This window comes from Mesocricetus auratus, unplaced genomic scaffold, assembly GCF_017639785.1.
Source record: "Mesocricetus auratus isolate SY011 unplaced genomic scaffold, BCM_Maur_2.0 Super-Scaffold_100009, whole genome shotgun sequence".
Lineage (NCBI taxonomy): Eukaryota > Metazoa > Chordata > Mammalia > Rodentia > Cricetidae > Mesocricetus > Mesocricetus auratus.
Window position 1 is genome coordinate 42677641 of NW_024429193.1, and position 18581 is coordinate 42696221.

The 18581-nt window shown below is 35.0% G+C and overlaps 1 protein-coding gene across 1 annotated transcript in view; it reads right to left on the reverse strand.

Moving 5' to 3' along the window:
• The window catches only part of Olfm3 (olfactomedin 3), a 212573-nt gene extending 200201 nt beyond the window's left edge, over positions 1-12372 (reverse strand). The window contains exon 1 of the mRNA XM_040752001.1: positions 11942-12372. Within this exon, the coding sequence (XP_040607935.1) occupies positions 11942-12010 (69 nt within the window). The 5' untranslated portion in view covers positions 12011-12372. The remainder of the gene's footprint in view (positions 1-11941) is intronic.
• Positions 12373-18581: the final 6209 nt, after the last annotated feature.

Genomic DNA, 18581 nt, shown 5'->3' on the forward strand with positions numbered 1-18581 from the left:
AATAAAAATCAAATATATAACATAGCTTGAGGCCTTATTTGTTTATGCTTTTGTGTTTTTAGTATAAATACATAGTAAATCTATGAAGATTTTGCAATACATAAACTATTCATTTTTGCAAATATAAGAAAGTATTTTTAGTTTTGATTTTAATAATTTGGGAAGTTCAAGCAAAGGGAGAGTAGAATAATGATGAACTGAATATTGAGATGCAATATGTATTAGCTTATTGAAAGTTGTATTTTGTTGTTCAATGTGCACATTTAATACTGCAGTAAGCCTTTCATAGATTGCCAAAATCAAGATTTTTAGACTATTCAAGAGGTGGTTTCAGGACACAGATTTCCTTACTACTAATTTCACATTGATCCATTCCATTGCAAATTTTCCTATTTCCTATTAATGTATGGAACTCTCTGATTTGATATGGTTGCTTTCTTCCATTATCTTCATTTTTTATGGTAAATTAGTAATTACTTGCTTGAACCAATTGAGAGAGAAAACAATGTCTTTACCAACATGATTATGTACAAGTAAACATGATGTAATTCAGGTTTTATTGCTTCATTCTTTGCAAATCAAGATACAAATAAGGAAGAGAAAAAGTGCTTAAGAATGAATTCATTTTATTCTGTCTTCTGTTTCTTCTTACTAAATACTAAAGTTTAGTTGAACTGCAGTGACATGTAGTAAGATCTAGTCAGTATGTTATGAAACACCTTAGGTGTGCAAATGCTATCTACTGCTACTACTTGCAGATATGCAATTCCCTACACATCAATAGAGGTAGATCATTCCCATAATTGATAGCATCTACATTAAGGCAATATTTCACTGGTGTCATTTTGATACCAGAGCATCAACATTTTGAATATGAACTCTTTATTTAAAGAAATCCTGCCATCTGGAATTGCTCCCTCTAGTAATTCTATTTAAATCATCCTGGGATAATTCTTCTTAATCATTTTGAACTTACTTGGAACAATTAAAAGGATTGTCTATTCAATTCATGCCCTCCTTTGGGGTTATCTTGATAGTTGGCTGTTTATTTGTGATGTTTAAACAACTTTATTACTGGTGTATAATTTCAGGGAATTTTAACCTACAGAGTTAATGAGAAAGCTTTGTTATCTGATATTAGCAAGTTATAATTCAGATACAAATTACTATGTGTACTTTTTTATCATTTTTTATTTTAATTTTAAATAGCTTGTTTTACATGTCAATCCCAGTTCCCTCTCCCTCCCCTCTTCCCGCACTCCCCTTCCCCCCCCCCACCCTATTGCCAAATCCTTCCACATAGGGGATATCTAGAGTGTATCATTTTACTCTTGGTAGGGTCAAGGCACTCCCCTAAGAGTCCAGGCTGAGAGAACATCTCTCTTTGTGCTATAGGCACATGAAGACAGTTTGTATACCAGGGATAGACACTAATCCACAGCTCAGGGCCCCATAGGTTGCCCAGGCCTTCTCACTGACACTCATATTTGGGGGGGTCCAGATCAGTCCCATGCTGGCCTCCCCACTGTCGGTCTGGGGTCCAAGAGCACTCCCCTGTTCAGATCAGCTGTCTCTGCTGGTTTTGCCAGCCCATTCTTTGACAATTTGCTCATCACTCCTCTCTCTCTGTCACTGGGTTCCTTGGGTTCAGTTCAGTGATTAGTTGTGTGTTTGCCTCTGCTTCCATCAGTCACAGGATGAAGGCTCCCGGATGGTTATAGACATCAAGTTCATTATCAGGAATGGGCACTCGAGGTGGTCCCTCCACTATTGCTTAGCTTGCCAATTGATGTTATACCTTTAGATCACTCGAGGTCACTCTGGTGCCTGATGTGTCTTCGATCCTATGATTCCCTCTTCCCCCTATTCTACCCCCTTCCCCTCAACTTCCTGTTCCCCCATGACCAACTCCCTTCCTCTTTACCCCCTCTATTCTTCCCAGGTCCCACTCTCCCCCGACCCCTCGCCGTGTTCCCCATCCATTCAGAGGATCTTGTCTCCATCCTCTTCTCTTGGGTACTATGCATATATGCATATCTTTTAGGTTCTTTCCTGTTTCCCAGACTCTCTGTCTGTGGAAGTGCAGACTGGCACTATCCTGATCCATATCTAAAATCCATATATGAGTGAGTACATACCATGTTTGTCTTTTTGCGACTGGGTTACCTCACTCAGGATGGTTTCTTCCAGTGCTATCCATTTCCCTGCGAATTTCAAGATTCCATTGTTTTTTTTTCTGCTGAGTAATACTCCATTGTGTAAATGTACCACATTTTCTCTATACACTCTTCAGTTGAGGGGCATCTAGGTTGCTTCCAGGTTCTGGCTATTACAAACAATGCTGCTATGAACATAGTGGAGCAGATGCCCTTGTTGTATGAACCTGCCTCATTTGGATAAATGCCTAAGAGTGGAATTGCTGGGTCTAATGGTAGATTAATTCCCATTTTCCTGAGGAATCTCCATGCTGATTTCCAAAGAGGCTGTATGAGTTGGCATTCCCACCAGCAGTGTACTTTTTTATAATATCTACTGTACTTTAGAGTGCTTTTTGTGCTAGGCTCAAAGAGTAAGATTCAAGAAATCTTGAATTACATTACATAGTACTATGTAGGACCTACCTTCTAGAAGCATAGAGTTTGAGAATCATTTCAGTGAACTAGACTTTTTAAGAAACAAGTAATGTGTTCATTTATCAAACAAGGTGAAGACATTATATCAGCTAAGAATAGCCATGAGAAACACACTCACACACACACACACACACTTTTATTTTTGGATATAAACTACTTCAATTTATAAACTTAGGTACATAAAATGGACATTTTTGGGACAAGAAAAACAAAACAATGAATAAGGAGATTTGTGATCATTGGCTGTACAGTACATGAAATACACAAGACAGCCCCATGAACATACCGTGTGCATCATCCCACAGAGACTGTGCTAAGATGTTGAAGTGGGAGTGAAGATTAATAAAAACTTTACAGAAAATTTTTTCAGAATAGTCGAGATAAATTGAAAGAAAAACCTTAAACCTTTAAAATAAAAGTCCTAATATCAGTCTTTCACCATTGTTAATGTCTTATAATACGGGAGAATTGACTAAAACAGAGAACACAGCTACATACCATTTAAAACAGAATTTAAAAGCATTAGCCTATTCCTTTGTTTTCTGCTCCTGATTTGGCCAGCTCTGGAAGAATGGAGCCATAAGTGAAGAGGACAAAAAGTCTCATTAAGTTGCTACCTTTATCCAGATAATCAGACGATTTACACTCTGAGGGTTAAGAGGAGCCACATGAGCTAAGGGTCTAATCACAAGGGCAAGCCATACATGACAAAACATGATTTTCCATAAAAGCATAGAATCAAATAATAATAGTCAGTTATAATGAATACTCCGAAGAAAGCTCCCTTCTATGCACTATATCTGGAAGGGCCACAAAACCATATTCTAAAAACTATTCTGTGTTTTTGAAGAAAATGGTGTTTCAAGACTCTTGTCTTTTCTTGGAATTTTCTCATAAGCACTCAGAATTCTACTCAAATTACTCCATTATTGAATGATGTTTTGAATTCTTGAATTTATGTATTTGTTTATTCGTTCATTAAATACTGACTATATGGATAAAGAGCTGAGATAGTTATTATATATAGGAAATGATAAAAGAGTGGCCACAACATAGAGCACAGAGGCTGCCCTTAGGATTTAGAACAAAAGGATTTAGAGGATGGTTTTGACTTTGTCTATGAAGTATTTGCCATGGAATTCTAAATATTTGAATTATATCACGAGAACTCACACGAAAATGAATAGTGCAGGGTAGACAGAACCAGAAAGGTCCCTGGAGTATGTCTGTTGGCCAATCTAGTCCAATCAAATGATTGAGATCTAGCTCTATGAGACATATATGTCAAAGAAATAAGGTGGATAGTATTTGTAGAAAATACCAAGTAGATATCTGGTCTGTACACACACACACACACATACACAGACAAAGACACACACACACACTAGAAGATATAGTATGACACACATCTTATGATTTAAAAATTGAGAGACAATTATAAGAGAAAGTATTAGTAAATGCTGCATGAATATTTTTAAAAAGGCTCATTAGAAATTGTATTGTAAATTTGGGAAGGGAAAGAAATCCATTATAGTTCCTATTCACAGACTATTATTTTGTGACGCACATAGTGTCTGTGGCTATAGACATACAGAAAGATAAAGACTGGTTTTTAATGTTACTTTATCGGGATTACTTCTTTTTGAAGTGCAAGGAATACCACATAAGAGTTTGTGGAGAATGTGATATTTGAGCTGCATATTAAACTTAGATAAAATCATGACATATGGGCAAAAAGGAAAGTACTTTTTGAGGAGGGGTGAAACCATGAGTAAGTTTCACAGCATTTGAAAATTCCTCACTAAATTTATTTTTATTCTCCTGAAAGTTTGGTTTGATAGTGACAGAAGGCCTGGCTTGCACACATTGCAACACCTTGTTTTTGAAGAAGAAACTTTATTGTTGTGCCAGCTAAGTTGATGTTGGTTGAGATAAGGTCTGACTGTATAATACCAGGCTAGTGAAGAACTCAAGATACCTGTTTCCCATTATCCTTAGTGCTGGGGATTACACATATTCCACTATACTTAGCAACAAAACTTTTTAAAAAGCATTTAAATAACAGTTTTGGAAATTATTATTAATGCCAATAAAATCACACCAGCTATATTTCTGTGAGTCCTATGTCTGCAACATCCTATCAAAAGTAGCTGAGGTCATGTAAATACCATTATAGTATGGCATGCAAACAATTTGAGCTAACATTTTCTTTTTAATACTTGTTGCTCCTGAACAGATTCTATCAGTAATATTATTTGGTTGCAGTCATATATATGTTGTTCTCCATATAATTTATGAAAGTTGGGGGTAGAAGAAAGAAATGGAGTCATAAATTTCTCTGGTGAATTTATTATTTGATGAACAACACCCACAAACATGTTACTATGTAAAGCAAAATGCAAGGTGATGCCAAGAACTTTCAAGAAATCTCTATAAAAGAATGCAGGATTACAGATACAAGTGAAAAAACACAGAGAAAAAATCTACACCGCATCTCTCTTTGTAAATATGATCCTTTTTCAATGGCCTTCTTGCCTTGAACATTTTGAGATTCAGTAAGTGAGAAAAACCCATTTCCTCACCTCCTTTCTTTAATATCACATTGGACTGTCACAGGATTTTAACTACCTTATTAGTGGCATGCTGTGTGTAGTCACACAAGCCTGTAATTTGCACACTAGGCACAAAACTATAGGTTAGATTTTGTGTTTGAATATCCAGTTTCTCTGTGATCTGCTCACTATTAGCCTAAATACTTTGATTTGTTTTTGGAATTAAGAATATTTTTACATTTTGCTCTTTTTCTAAAAACCACAGGAGAAGTGGCCTGTTGGGTATAAATAAAATGTAGATTTCAGTGTGGTGAGTTGCAACTGGAATTTCCACAAAAAAAACTGTAATATGGCTATCAGGACCTATTTATAAATTGCTGAAAGTTGAGAGAGGGTAAGAGCAAGTGTGCAGGGGCATGAGAGGTACTCTAGGTGATTCTGAGTCTTTAGTGTGTAAGACACAAGGGCTGTAGTTCTGATTAAATATTCACTAACAGAATTACAATATCTGCATGTAATATTGCAGTTTAAATGTATCTTCATATATTTTAATGTTATTAGTGATTCTGTGAGCCCTATTGCCATGCTATTAACATGTAAGTATGAGCTATAGCCCTGTGAGTTGACTATGGACAAGTTTAATGATGAGGAATTAAAATGCGATTCTTATGATTTTATGCTCTTTCTCTGATTTTATATTAGATCAGAAATGTATTTTTAAAACAACATATTGTGCGTCTGTGTGGTAAGTGTGTGTGTGTGTGTGTGTGTGTGTGTGTGTGTGTACTTGGTCAAGCGTACCCATGTAGAGTCTAGACTACTATTTTCTGACTAATTACTTTGAGATGGGTCATCAGAATTAATCCAAAAGCTTGCCCTTTTTTGGCTAGGTAGCTTGAGTTGGCATGCCAACATAGGATCTGACTACCTCCATTCACCTGAGTTTTCAGGCGTGTACACCTATGTTGATGAGACTTTTGAAGTTTAAAGTCAGGTCCTCACATTTGCGCAGTAAGCATTCTTACTCACTGAGTCATCTCTCCATCTCCTAAAATTGAATCTTAAATTTATTTTATAATTATTCTAATATCAATGTACATACCACAAGCAAAAAATTAATTAATTAATATTGCCACAATAGTGTTAACTTTATACAAAAATATCGTCTCCTAGGCTGTAACTGATAAGTGTCACACGCTGAGTTGACAAAGGCCCTATTTTTTGTTGTACTAAATTGTTCAGGAACTACATCTCAGCCATGCATTTTCAGTGTAAACAAGGGTAGTATTTAAAACTCCTTTACTATTACTGGAGCACTTTAAGACCATCAGGATAATATCATTCATCTATGCAAAATCAAAGAACATCTCAGTGACCAAATGCAACCTTACCTCAACTACCAAGACAGTAGTTTGATTTTGTATCTCTTTTCTTAGCTTCATTTTGCAAATTAAGCTTTGATTGCTTTTAGGTAAAAATTTGGTTAATTGACACTTAAGTAACTCAGGTGCCATGCCTTATTATATATGTGCAGTTTTATAGAGTTTCTTGGCATATTTTCTTATTACAAAGCATAGGGTTTTCCTAATAATTCCCAGACTTCAGAAAGTTCATAGACATGTTCTAGCTTGGCAAGAGTCCTCCACAGACCATGTACTTTGATATGGATCACTCTGACACACTTCCCACATCTTTTCAGTGGGAAGAAATCTTTTTAGAGAGGAAATAACTTCTCACTTTGCTTATCAAAGAGAATGTGTTAATAAATAACACGTTTTTTATTGAAGTAGGAAATGTTGGTCTCAGCATGAATAGACAGGTAAATGATTTTGTCAAGTTTGATGCATGATGAGAAAGAAGTCTGAAATTATGTCTCAAGTAACAGGAAATAGGATAACAAGATTGTGGTATAGAGTTCATTCAATTGGAGAGTTCATTCAATTGGAGGCCCTGAATTCCAAACACAAGTTTAAAAACTGCATGCTATTTTCTTAGAGGTTCAGCTTCAGACCTTCTAATTTTGTGATCTCACTAAGTATACCACTTAAGGGAATATACAAATTTTGATAAATTATCAAATGTTATTGTGGAATTATTCTAGGGTGCAAGAAAGAAGTCTTCAGAATATCAAGCTAGGTAGATGGTTAATTTCATAAAGCATTAACTGTGTAAGAGTAGACTCTTATTCCTGATCTTCACATGGTGGGCCTCCTGGGTGCCAATAATCTCAGAACATTCTGAAGGCTGAGACCAGGAATCTTTTCAGAAAGCCACTAGTGAGAACAGTCAAGTCAGCAAGCTCAGGATTTGATGAGAAATCCTGCCTAAATAAATAAAGTGAAGCATGGTCGAGGAAGATGCTCTATATTAACACAGGTACAGACACACATACATTGCACATATATTCCTTTGTATCTGCCCAACCTCATATGAACATACATGTACACATGCACAGGAAACATAGTGTCATGAAAAGAGACACATGTTATCAAGAGAAAAGGCTAGTACATAAATGATGGACCTGGGTGTTTTATTCTGTTAGTGAGTGGTAATCACACAAAAATCAGTTGTAAGATACAGACAATAAGAATTTTTTCAGTTTTCAGGTTGAGTTGTTAATTTTCTTTTTAAAATTAGTTTTTATTTAAATTGCAATCTTATTTTACATTTCACCCCCAGTTTCTTCTCCCTACTAACCTCCCATTCCCCCGCATCAACACCCTATAATTTTTTAAAGAAAGATGAAGGAAATCAGTACCATTTTAACCTTTTCAACTTTCCTGAAAAAAAGAGTAAGAAATAATATTTACTTTTTTGAAGTAAAAGTTCAATTAGATTATAGAAGATTTAGACAAAGTGAGGGTGGGAGGTTTTTGCTACCTTGACTTCTAGTTATTTATTATACCCATGTTTATGATGTGTAACTATAAAGTTTGGCCAAATAACACTGGCCTATTTTCTGTTCTAATTTATGGTGGTCTTTTGGAATGGGAATTGTGAGATATTTAGGATTATGACTATTGAAATTCTCTTTGTTTCCATCACATTCACATTGATTTCTCACAATTTTCTTATTTAGGGCAAGAGTTCTTCATATGCTGCTGTCTTTGCTAGAACAAGACCGTTTGCTGCTGGAGATTATTGCTGAATCATAGTTACAGTTGTGTCTGTGCTGTGAGCAAGCTTCATGATGCTAAACTCAAAACATTAATTTTTAAGCTCAGAAGATAATGTGCTTCTGCAATTCAAGCAGTGTTCCCTTAGCAAGACATTTTGCACAGTATTTAGTATATAACTATCGCTTCCTTAAAGTCTAGCAGTCCCAGCCATGTGTAGATATGTCCATCTCACCTCTTTGAAGTGTTCTTCAAGTCGTGCTTTAGTATAAACTCTGAAGCCTCCTCTGACATGTTTATAACCTCCCAACCTCACGATTCAGAACTGCAGAGGAAAACACTCTGCAGTTCTGATTCATGGGAATAGTATTTTGCTATAATGTTCAAGTAATGATGTGTTTAAATTTTTTTCTTGTAAAAGAATAAAGAAGCCCACTCTCTTATCAAGGTCATTACAGAACTCATTGCTTTCACTTTACAAGCACAGAGATGCCATCTAGCAGCCACTGTCAGGAATTTCCTATCCAGATATGCTGCTCTGTCTATGAAACTGAAAATTAAGACAATCTGGACAGGTCTCAGGTTTAACATTTAGTAATTTTGTGAGATGTTGCCTATAATTCAGAAATCTCATCACAATGGAATGTGTTGGCATCTCTTAAAATTGTCATTGTCATATGTTTATGAGTTTAATTTTTCTAAAAGGATTTGGGAGATTGTTAATTAGACTTTAATTAAGAAAACATAATTCAAATAAATTTACTGAGAAAAAATCAATATTTCCATATGAAAATACAAATAATTAATTAGTGGTGAATTGCCTTCCTTTGGCAGGGAAACACTAATCTTTCCAATTTTGTAATGTACTAAATGAGAAGAAAGAAATTGAGTACATACTTAAAGTGGAGTTCATTCTATGAATATAGATGTTTACACATTTTCAAATTGTAATAAAAATAGTTTCAAAGTAATTTACCATAACATGGGATTATCTAGGTACTTTATCAACTATCATTAAGACTGGTAAACCCCAATCGTGGCACGGGGAGGGCAATTCATAGAGGCAAGCATTATATAGTCTTTCATAAGATGGAATTTGTTAGTAGTGGTAGTACATTATCATCTTTTAAAGAAAATTAAATAAGAAAACAGACAGAGATTTTGAGTGGTGCTATTTGATATAGGCAGAATCTCATATCTTAAAGTTTCAAGAGATCCATCTTCTCTTGTGCCATTTTCTCTGCATCCATAAATATTTCTATTTATGATAAACACATAGTATAAGATGGTAGATCACCAAAGATAATAGACTTGTTTTTGAAATTTATGTTGGGCTAGTGTCCTAACATACTAACATGAGAGCAGAAGGTGGTTAGAGTTTCTAACTATTTCTCTCACATTTCTTAAGAAATGATTGTGTGTCCATAAACTATGGTTATCTGAAGTACTATATTGTTGACATTTTAATTTTAATTTCACCAAACATAACTTTTCACAATTCTGATCTTTAACATCTAAATTTTAACCAGAACAAAACTGAATTAATGTTTACTTTTAGGCTTATTGGCCATTATTTTGAGAACCCATCACAACTATTGAAACATTTTGTTTAATAAAGCTTGATAAGCAAAAAGAGTTTTGTAAACATAAAATCAGGCTATATTCACTCTCATAAAAGTGTTATTTAATCTACAAACCTAAAACATTTACATATTAATTTACTTGGTAGAGTTCTTAATATTCTGTGAAAATTCATGAAAAATAGAACAAAATATCACGATGAGACCTTTGAATATTATCTTGAAACTTCTGAAATCTGAGAGCAGTTTGGAAAGTGAATGGATTGTTCTTTTCCCCTGGATTTCTCAACTCAGTGCTACCCAGCATTCAGAGTTTTGACTGACTTAATTGGAAAGTTTTAAACTACTGAATATTCAACTATGTCATGAAAATAACAAAGATCAAATTAACCAAAGGAGCAATGCTTATTTGGGGAGGTGATCTCTTTATTTAGCATAATATTAAGAAATAACTCTCAACAATAGTGGTACTTATACATTAAAGATCTCAGACACATCCAGTCAATCATATAGCAGGCAATGAGAACCCACACTTCCAAATACTCAAAGAAAGCCATAGCCCACTTCAGTCCAGGAACTTCTTCCGTACTGATTTATTAATTGGGTTTTTAAAAGTATACTTTAACAAGACATTCAAAATCATATATATATATATACATACATACATACATATGTATATATGTAAGAAAATATAGTCACAAGTTTTAGCCAATATCAACTGGAAAGAGAAAATTTAATATATATTGCAGACATTTTATCTTGTGCAAAATGCTTTGCAGCTATACCTTAGTGTTACACAATGTGCCATTAGGCTTATTAAGATGTCTCTCACATATTGTTTGGAGCTTTCAAATGTCAATGTCAGGACATCTATGTTTAGAAAGAAATTGTTTTATTTTCTTTAGATATCTCTAAATATGAAAATTCTGCAGCATTATTATTCCATTATAATTTACACCATCTACTAGGGTAGGCACTGGAATACCCCAATCACACTGATTCATTGTAGTTGGTTACATCTTAGTTATATTCAATTGTTTAATTACACAGACAATGTTAACTCATAAAATAACTTCACAGGATTCAAAATACAGCACTGCATGGTATGGCATCATTTTTCCAGTCATGTCACAGTGCTGATCACCAGCTAGGGACAGAAAACAATAAATTCTTTCCATCCCTTACTCTATCACTTGTCTCATCCCCTACCCTAGAGAACTATGCATTTCTTAGAACGCTTGCCTCTCAGAAATGACCACGCTTTATCATTAAGGCTTTCCTGACACATCGCTGAAAAATATTTTTCTGTCGCTCCCTGCTTTGTACCAGAAGAGCTGAGCATTCACTTTCATTGCTGGATAATTTACAGAGTTCCACAGCTGTATCGTAACTCATCCTTTCTATTACACTCCTTAGTTTAAGAGGCTTCTCACTTCCTGTCTCTTAACACAGATCACCAGAACTTCCTCGGGGTTCCCTAATTTCTTCAGCAAAAGGAAAGAAACACAAAGTCCCTCTCACAACATCTTTCGGCCAGGCAGATAGTGTAGCTTTCCTGCTCTATCGTGGGTTACAAGCAGCCTCCCCAATGTTTTGGACACAAACCGCAGCATGTCTGCGATGGGAGTATTATTGACCAGCATCAGCTGGAAAACGCTTCCCTGCTTTCAACAAAGAGACCACTCACCATCTAACACAGGCTTATAAACTGCATTGTTTCTGCTGCAAACTCCCTTGGATGGCCCGTCCTACTTCAGAAAAGAACATTAAGCAGCTGGACAGCGAATAAGCTAAATTCCCCGGAGAACTGCATTGCCTGCTACCCGTATACATTATCTTTCCTCTGGTCCCTCCTCCCCCCTCACACCAGGACTCTACCTAAAGAAGATAACCCTCTGGTAGTTCACCTTGTTATCTTCCAAGCAGTGTGGATGCATCAAGCACCCCATGGTAGCTGAAGGAACAGTCACCCATGCCGTTTTGGACATTTCCCCCCACATCTCCATCAGGTCATTACATTTTGCACATTTATTTCAAAGGAGTCAATATATTGCCCCTACCTTGGAAGGATCTAATCCAGCAAGTAAAGACAGAAGAAGGAGGTTGAGAAGGCTGGACCTCGCCTGCATTCTGATGTGGGTTTTTGCCTCTCTTTACTCTGTTTTATGTAGCCACTCCACTCACTGCGGAGACCTTTCCCACGTCAGTTGCACTTTCTGCCTGCCAGTCAGAACACAGTGGAGGCAGAGACGGCGGCGGCAGCAATAGCAGCAGCGGCAGCAGCAGCAGCAGCCGCCCTGGGGGGCGATCATTCCGCAGGCATCTCAGAGTAGGGAGTTGGGGAGCTCAGAAGGCTGGGACCGGCTGCAGCGGGCTCTGGCCGAGGTGCTGAAGCGCCTCCACCTGGTGTGCCCAGGTCTACCCTTTTCCCTTCTGTTAGCTATCCAGCCCACCTCAAAAGTTTTGACCCAAGAAGAGAAAGGGAGCAACTGCTGAGAGGTGTGGAGACCTGAACAACGGATATGACATCACTACAGCTCCTGGGGTTTTGTAGGTGGGGGGGTTATTTTGCGGGAATTTGTTAACCAAAGGACTCTCATGCTACAGTTCAATCTTTGCTAGCAACTTGAGCTGCAGAGAGAGTCAGTTGTACACAGCATTATGAAACAGGCACCACACTGGAACCTTCTGTCATTGAACAGAGATCTTGATTTCAAAATCAAGACAAAGTTTGCACCCAGATTGCCAAAATCATATTTTTTTCTATTCAAGGCACATGTTTAAAAAATAGATTCATTTGGTTACTTAGAGATGTGTATGGCCACTTACAGAGATACTTAACTGGAAAATGTTTTGAGTTAGGCAGTGTGCTCTCATTTGGGGAAATTCTGTGATCCTGAAAATACATTGCAGGAGTAAATGAAGTGACTTTGTATTTTTATTTCTAGTACAGATATACTGCATTTAGTCTTCTCAATTGATTTCCCCTACACATACTTTAACGCCCAGAAATGTAGTCTTCTGCTCTACTTGACATAGATTTGTATATGAAGAAATAGATAATGAGGTGGTACACAATGGAATAGCAGAATAAATTAATTTTAAGCTTTGAATTAATGACATTTTTGTTTTCCAGATGAGTCCTGCGTGGGGGAGTTAGTCAGAAAGGAAATGCACCTTGAAACATGACTACACTCAGACAACTTTGTCTGAAACTGAAACAATGTAAATGTCCTCAATGAGATGAACAGGTGGAGAGTATCTGGCAGCAACTAGAAAACCCGTCTGCATACAACACACCTTCTGTAATGTAGCTTTTATTGTTTGAAATAAGTAATATTTCCTCAGAATTAAGTTATGAAAACCACAATTATGTATGGCCTTGCTTACATGTACTTTCACATTAAACATAGAGTTTCAGGTATCAGACTCACACTCTGTACAGAATTTGCCTGTAGCTTTTCACTAAAACTACTCAATTTTTTAATACAAAAAAACACAGTTAGGATTCAAATGTCTAGACAGCTATAATCATGGAAATTTCTCATCATATTATCACATTGTAAGATATTATTAATATCTGCATTTGTGTATATACACCTTAATTCTTTACAAAATGTAGATCATATAAAAATCTACATCTGAAAATTTCATTATGAAGAAGTGAATTGTACATATTAAAGAGACCATAGAATAATAGAAAAGGGATAGAATTACTTAGGGTTTAATTATAACTCAATAATCACAATCACATTCATAATTTCCCACTATTTGTAGCATAAAAACTTAAACTTTTTTATCTTGAAACTAAAGAGTTATGCCCACACACTTTGGTATAACTTTCTAAAGCATATTATAGTTAGTTCTATTTTTATTTACATCTTTTAAAAACTATTTCCATTCTATTATTAACACAGTATAATAAAAACTTCTTTTTTTAGCAATTCATACATGAGTTAGAATTTTTATTCTCATTAATGTAAAATACTTCTGTGAGACTGAAGAGTCAAAAATTAACTTATCAAGTTGTGATGGTTAAAAGACAGAATGTTATTGTATATTATCTAGTCTATTAATACATGTAATAATTTACAGACTAGATAATAGACCTATTTGTACTACTTATATTTATATATGTTTTCTCAACATAAAATATCATGCAGTATTTAAACATTGAAACACAGTTAAGCATTATAAATTTCAGGAACAACAGTCATTCCTGTATCAATATATTTTTATAGAAATAAAATATTTTAGCTCAAGGTTCACAGTATCTATCAGTAATTGGAATAAGAGTTATGTGTGGGGATCTCCCCTCTGTAACTTTGCATTTTGTGTATTTTGCATCACTGGGATAGAATTTGTAAGGCAGGGTCCATACGACTAAGTGTATGACAGCCTACCAAAAAGAACTGATAAGAAAAGATGATGACATCTAGGATTCTAAACTAAGCACTGCATGGTAATTATATCACAAATGAAAACAGATGATCAGATCATCCTTACAGCACACTTCTTTAAGAGAAACTCAGTCATTTGTAGAGAGCAATCAAGTTCAGTAATAAATCAAATCTGTACTAAACCTGCCACTGCACAACAAATGCTCCAAACATAGCCACAGAAATTAACCAGTACCCTTCCTCTCTCTGGCTCCCTGCTAAAATAAAACAGCACAATTGCTTAGTTTCTCGAAGTAGACTTCTATACCTTTTATTTAGTCATTTGTTTTGTGGCAAAGCTCTCTCACATTTCCATATAATCAATTTAATGACATTGAGGTTATGCTGTGCAATGTATCTGTATAGTCATCCATTAAGCATTTCTTGTGCAAGAGAAAAAGTCTATGAAGCACTTTGTGTTTTGTCTTACCTTACTTAATCCAAAGGGGTATTCACTTATAGGAAATAATTGAAGTCACTATTTTATTTATCTTGTGATTTCAGATTTCAGTACTTTCAACTTAGGATATTTATAAAACACCATCATAAAATTGTAAATATTACATATTTCTAAATTTTGAAATTTTGGTAGAGGAATTAAAATACTATATACTTGGAAATACTTCTGAATATTAGCCTGTTATGCCTACATAACATAATTTATGTTGGAATCTACATAGCATTACTAAAATGTATTTAGTAGCATTAAAAGAGGCAGTTTCAAAACTGAAGTTGTATTCATAGGTAATACTAAGAAATATTAAACCTTTATGTACCTGATATTACAGAGGAAGTTTTTTGTTTATATAATGCATTTAAAATACTATTTAAAATATTTCAGTGTTTTTTGGATGAGAGGTACCTTAGTATTTTAGATATGCCCCAGTATGCTAAAAATATAACATATTATATTAGTTTCATTTGATAACTAACATTGAGAGACTTCATTATGCTTAAATAAAAATGAGAATTATCTAAAGGCAGGATAAACCCTTCGACACACCTTTTCTACATTCATTATATAAGTGAAAATTGCTGTTTATTTAATTCCCAATGTCTTCAATCTGTAATGTCCCACCACACTTTTTTTTGTTTTTCTTTCTGCTATTCTCTTTTAGATAATAATTTTCACTGTTTAATTTAAACTATTTCTATCTAATCCTCCATCACTCCCAACTGCTCTAAGACTCTGATAATTATCTATTTATTTATTCCTTTTAAATATACTATTTATTATATGGTTTACTCCTATATTAAAATATATTTTGAGGAGTATCATTTTAGTTCAAACACCCAGAGAAATGCCTTGCATTTATTTGTCACTTAATCAATAATGATTTAGTGATTAAATAAATGAATGAGATAATTTTCCAATTACTAAATACAGTTTTTACATATGCAGTGTTTGCTAGATGCCACTGATTAATTTCATCTAGGCACCTCAAACTCAGTATTTTAAGCCAATGATTTATTTCTAGTGTATGAATTTGAGACACGATTTTTCCTCATTGCAAGGAGGTCTAGATGTCAAAGAAAGATAAAAGTGACATAGCAAGTTAGCAACAACAAATGAAAAAAATATTTAATTTTGTTGTAGAATTCTTGTTTTTATATATTCTAGTGATGAATCCCTGCAAACATTTCTTTTCATGAAATTTGAAGAATTAAAATACTGCCTTTCAATACAAGGAAAGGTTAACATGAGGTAGAGGGTAGTGATTAGTGAGAAAGTCAAGGTCAAAGTGTCCTAAGGGCTGGGCATAGAACCCAGTGACAGCCTCCTCACCATATTAAGGGCCCTAGAATTGGTTCTCAACATCATTGTAGATAAACAAAAAACAGATTAAAATGAAAATGAAAGTTATCAATATATTGTTTTAAGTACTAATTTAATGAAGTAAAAGTCACACTGCTAGCAAGTATCCAGTCTTTTAATAAAATCCTTCTTTTTCTTTCCTTTTTACTTTAATTATTATCAGTGTTTATGTTTGTGTTAATGTGCATGATGTCTGCACATGTGAGTGTATGTGAGTGTGTGTGTGTGCTATGCTGTGTTTGTGTGAGTTTGGATGTATTTGTGGAGGTCAGAGCATAACTCTTTCAAGTAAAATTTCTTTTGTAACATGGGAATTCAATTCATCAAGTTTGTATGAGTAGAACTTTTACATTCTGAGCCACTTCCCCAGACCAAAGGCATTTATTCATCATAATGCTCTCTTATAAACAATACAGACACTTTCACTAATGGAAATCTTAAATCACTCACATAAGGTCCTAAAATTCCTTTTTCAAAAACTGACATGTATCCACTGTTATGGTGGAGAGTCACAAGTTCATTGCCATGCTGCTGGTAATACAAATATATTCTGAACAAATGTCCCCGAAATTCTTGAACTCCTCTTTGTGGTGATATAGTATTTATGATTTATTAAAGCTTGCGTGATGATTCAGAAAGCAAAGTCAACATCCAGCTATAGAGATCAGACAGTGGTGGTACACACCTTTAATCCCAGGTCTCAGCATTAATACGTAGACTGATCTCTGTGAGTCCTAGGCCACCATGGCCTACACAAAAGTGAACAGTAACAGAGCTCATGCCTTTGATACCAGCACCTGTGATCACATGTGTTTAATCCCAACATTGTGGCATTGTATAAGACAGGAACAAGGTCTCAGCACTGGCATTCAGTCTCCGGAGTCTGTAACCATACTGAGGAGAGCATAACAGTCTGAATGAATTTGCAGAGTTGTGAAATCAGGAGCAGTTTGAGGATTGTCCCTTTGGATGGAGCTGAGGTAGTGGCTGGCTGCTTTGTATTTCTGATTTGTAACTTGACACTTGAAGCCCAGTATCAGTCTCTGGGTCTTTTGTTTTTCATACTATCGCTCTTTCTTACAATTCTCACGCTTTAGTCTATTTTGTTCCCTAGACAATTTCATGTGGAATTTCATGTAATATTTAATGCATAATTTTATGCATATATACAAAAGGGAAGATCAACAAATAAGAGAAAACATGTAAAATTTGTCTTTCTGAGATTGACTTAATTCGATTATTATGATTATTATGATAATATCAAGCTATAACCATTTTCCTGCAAAACGACATAATTTAATTCAGTGCATGGCTGAAAAAAATCCATTGTGTAAATGCACCAAATGTTTATATATTTCTATGTTAATATATACCTACGTTGTATTCTAATTCAGCTATTCTGAATGCAAATATTTCTGGGATATGATGAGTTAGTGCCCAGGTAAATGTTCAGTAGTGGTTTAACTGGTCTTTAGTTCTTTAAGAAACTTCCATACTGTTTTCACAATAGCTAGATTAAGTTACATAACAACAAGCTTCTCTTTCAAAATACTTTTGTAATTATGCTTCAGTACTCTTGGGAAATTATTAGGATTACCATCAAACAAGGAAAAGTCATAGTTGGTTGATTATTTATGATTTCTTTAAATGGGCTTTAAAACAAATGTTTGGAGTTACAGAATTGTCATTATATCTGATTGCTTTCAATACTACAGGAACAAGCCATCCATCAGCTTTGACAAAACCTTCATGATTATAGCTACCAGGTAACAATCAGTGTAACTATATGAAAAGCAAATATTGCAAGCCTAATATTATTTTATTTTAAGTTAGCATAGTGTACTAATTAAAGGAAATAAAAATTTGAGAATGAATTTTTAATTGGACTTTGAAGACAAAGTCATTGGTTTTAAAAATTAGCAAAACTTTCCGGGCGGTGGTGGCACACGCCTTTAATCCCAGCACTCGGGAGGCAGAGGCAGGTGGATCCCTGTGAGTTCGAGGCCAGGCTAGACCGACAGCCTCCAAAACAGAGAAACCCTGTCTCGTAAAACAAAAAAAAATAGCAAAATTAGGAAGATTATACAAAAATAAATTTATAACCCTACTACAAGTTTATTTTTTGTCTATCCAACATTTACATTCTTTTCCACCTTGTAATATTCTCTTGACAATGATTGTTTCAGAGAAATTCATAGCTTGACATTATAAAAGTACTGTAGATAAAAAAGTGTGCTGAACTTTGCTGTAGATCATAGAGCCAGACATAGGAACAGCATGAAATTCCACTGGCTCTTGATGGTTCAGAGAGTTTAATGTCCAGTCCTTTAGTATTTATTCAGAAGATAGAAATGTGACTGGTAAGTTTTTAGGCTAATAAGACTAAGCCATGGGTCTTTTTTCTAATTAACTTTAATCTTTGCAAATCCATGAATTCAGGTTCAG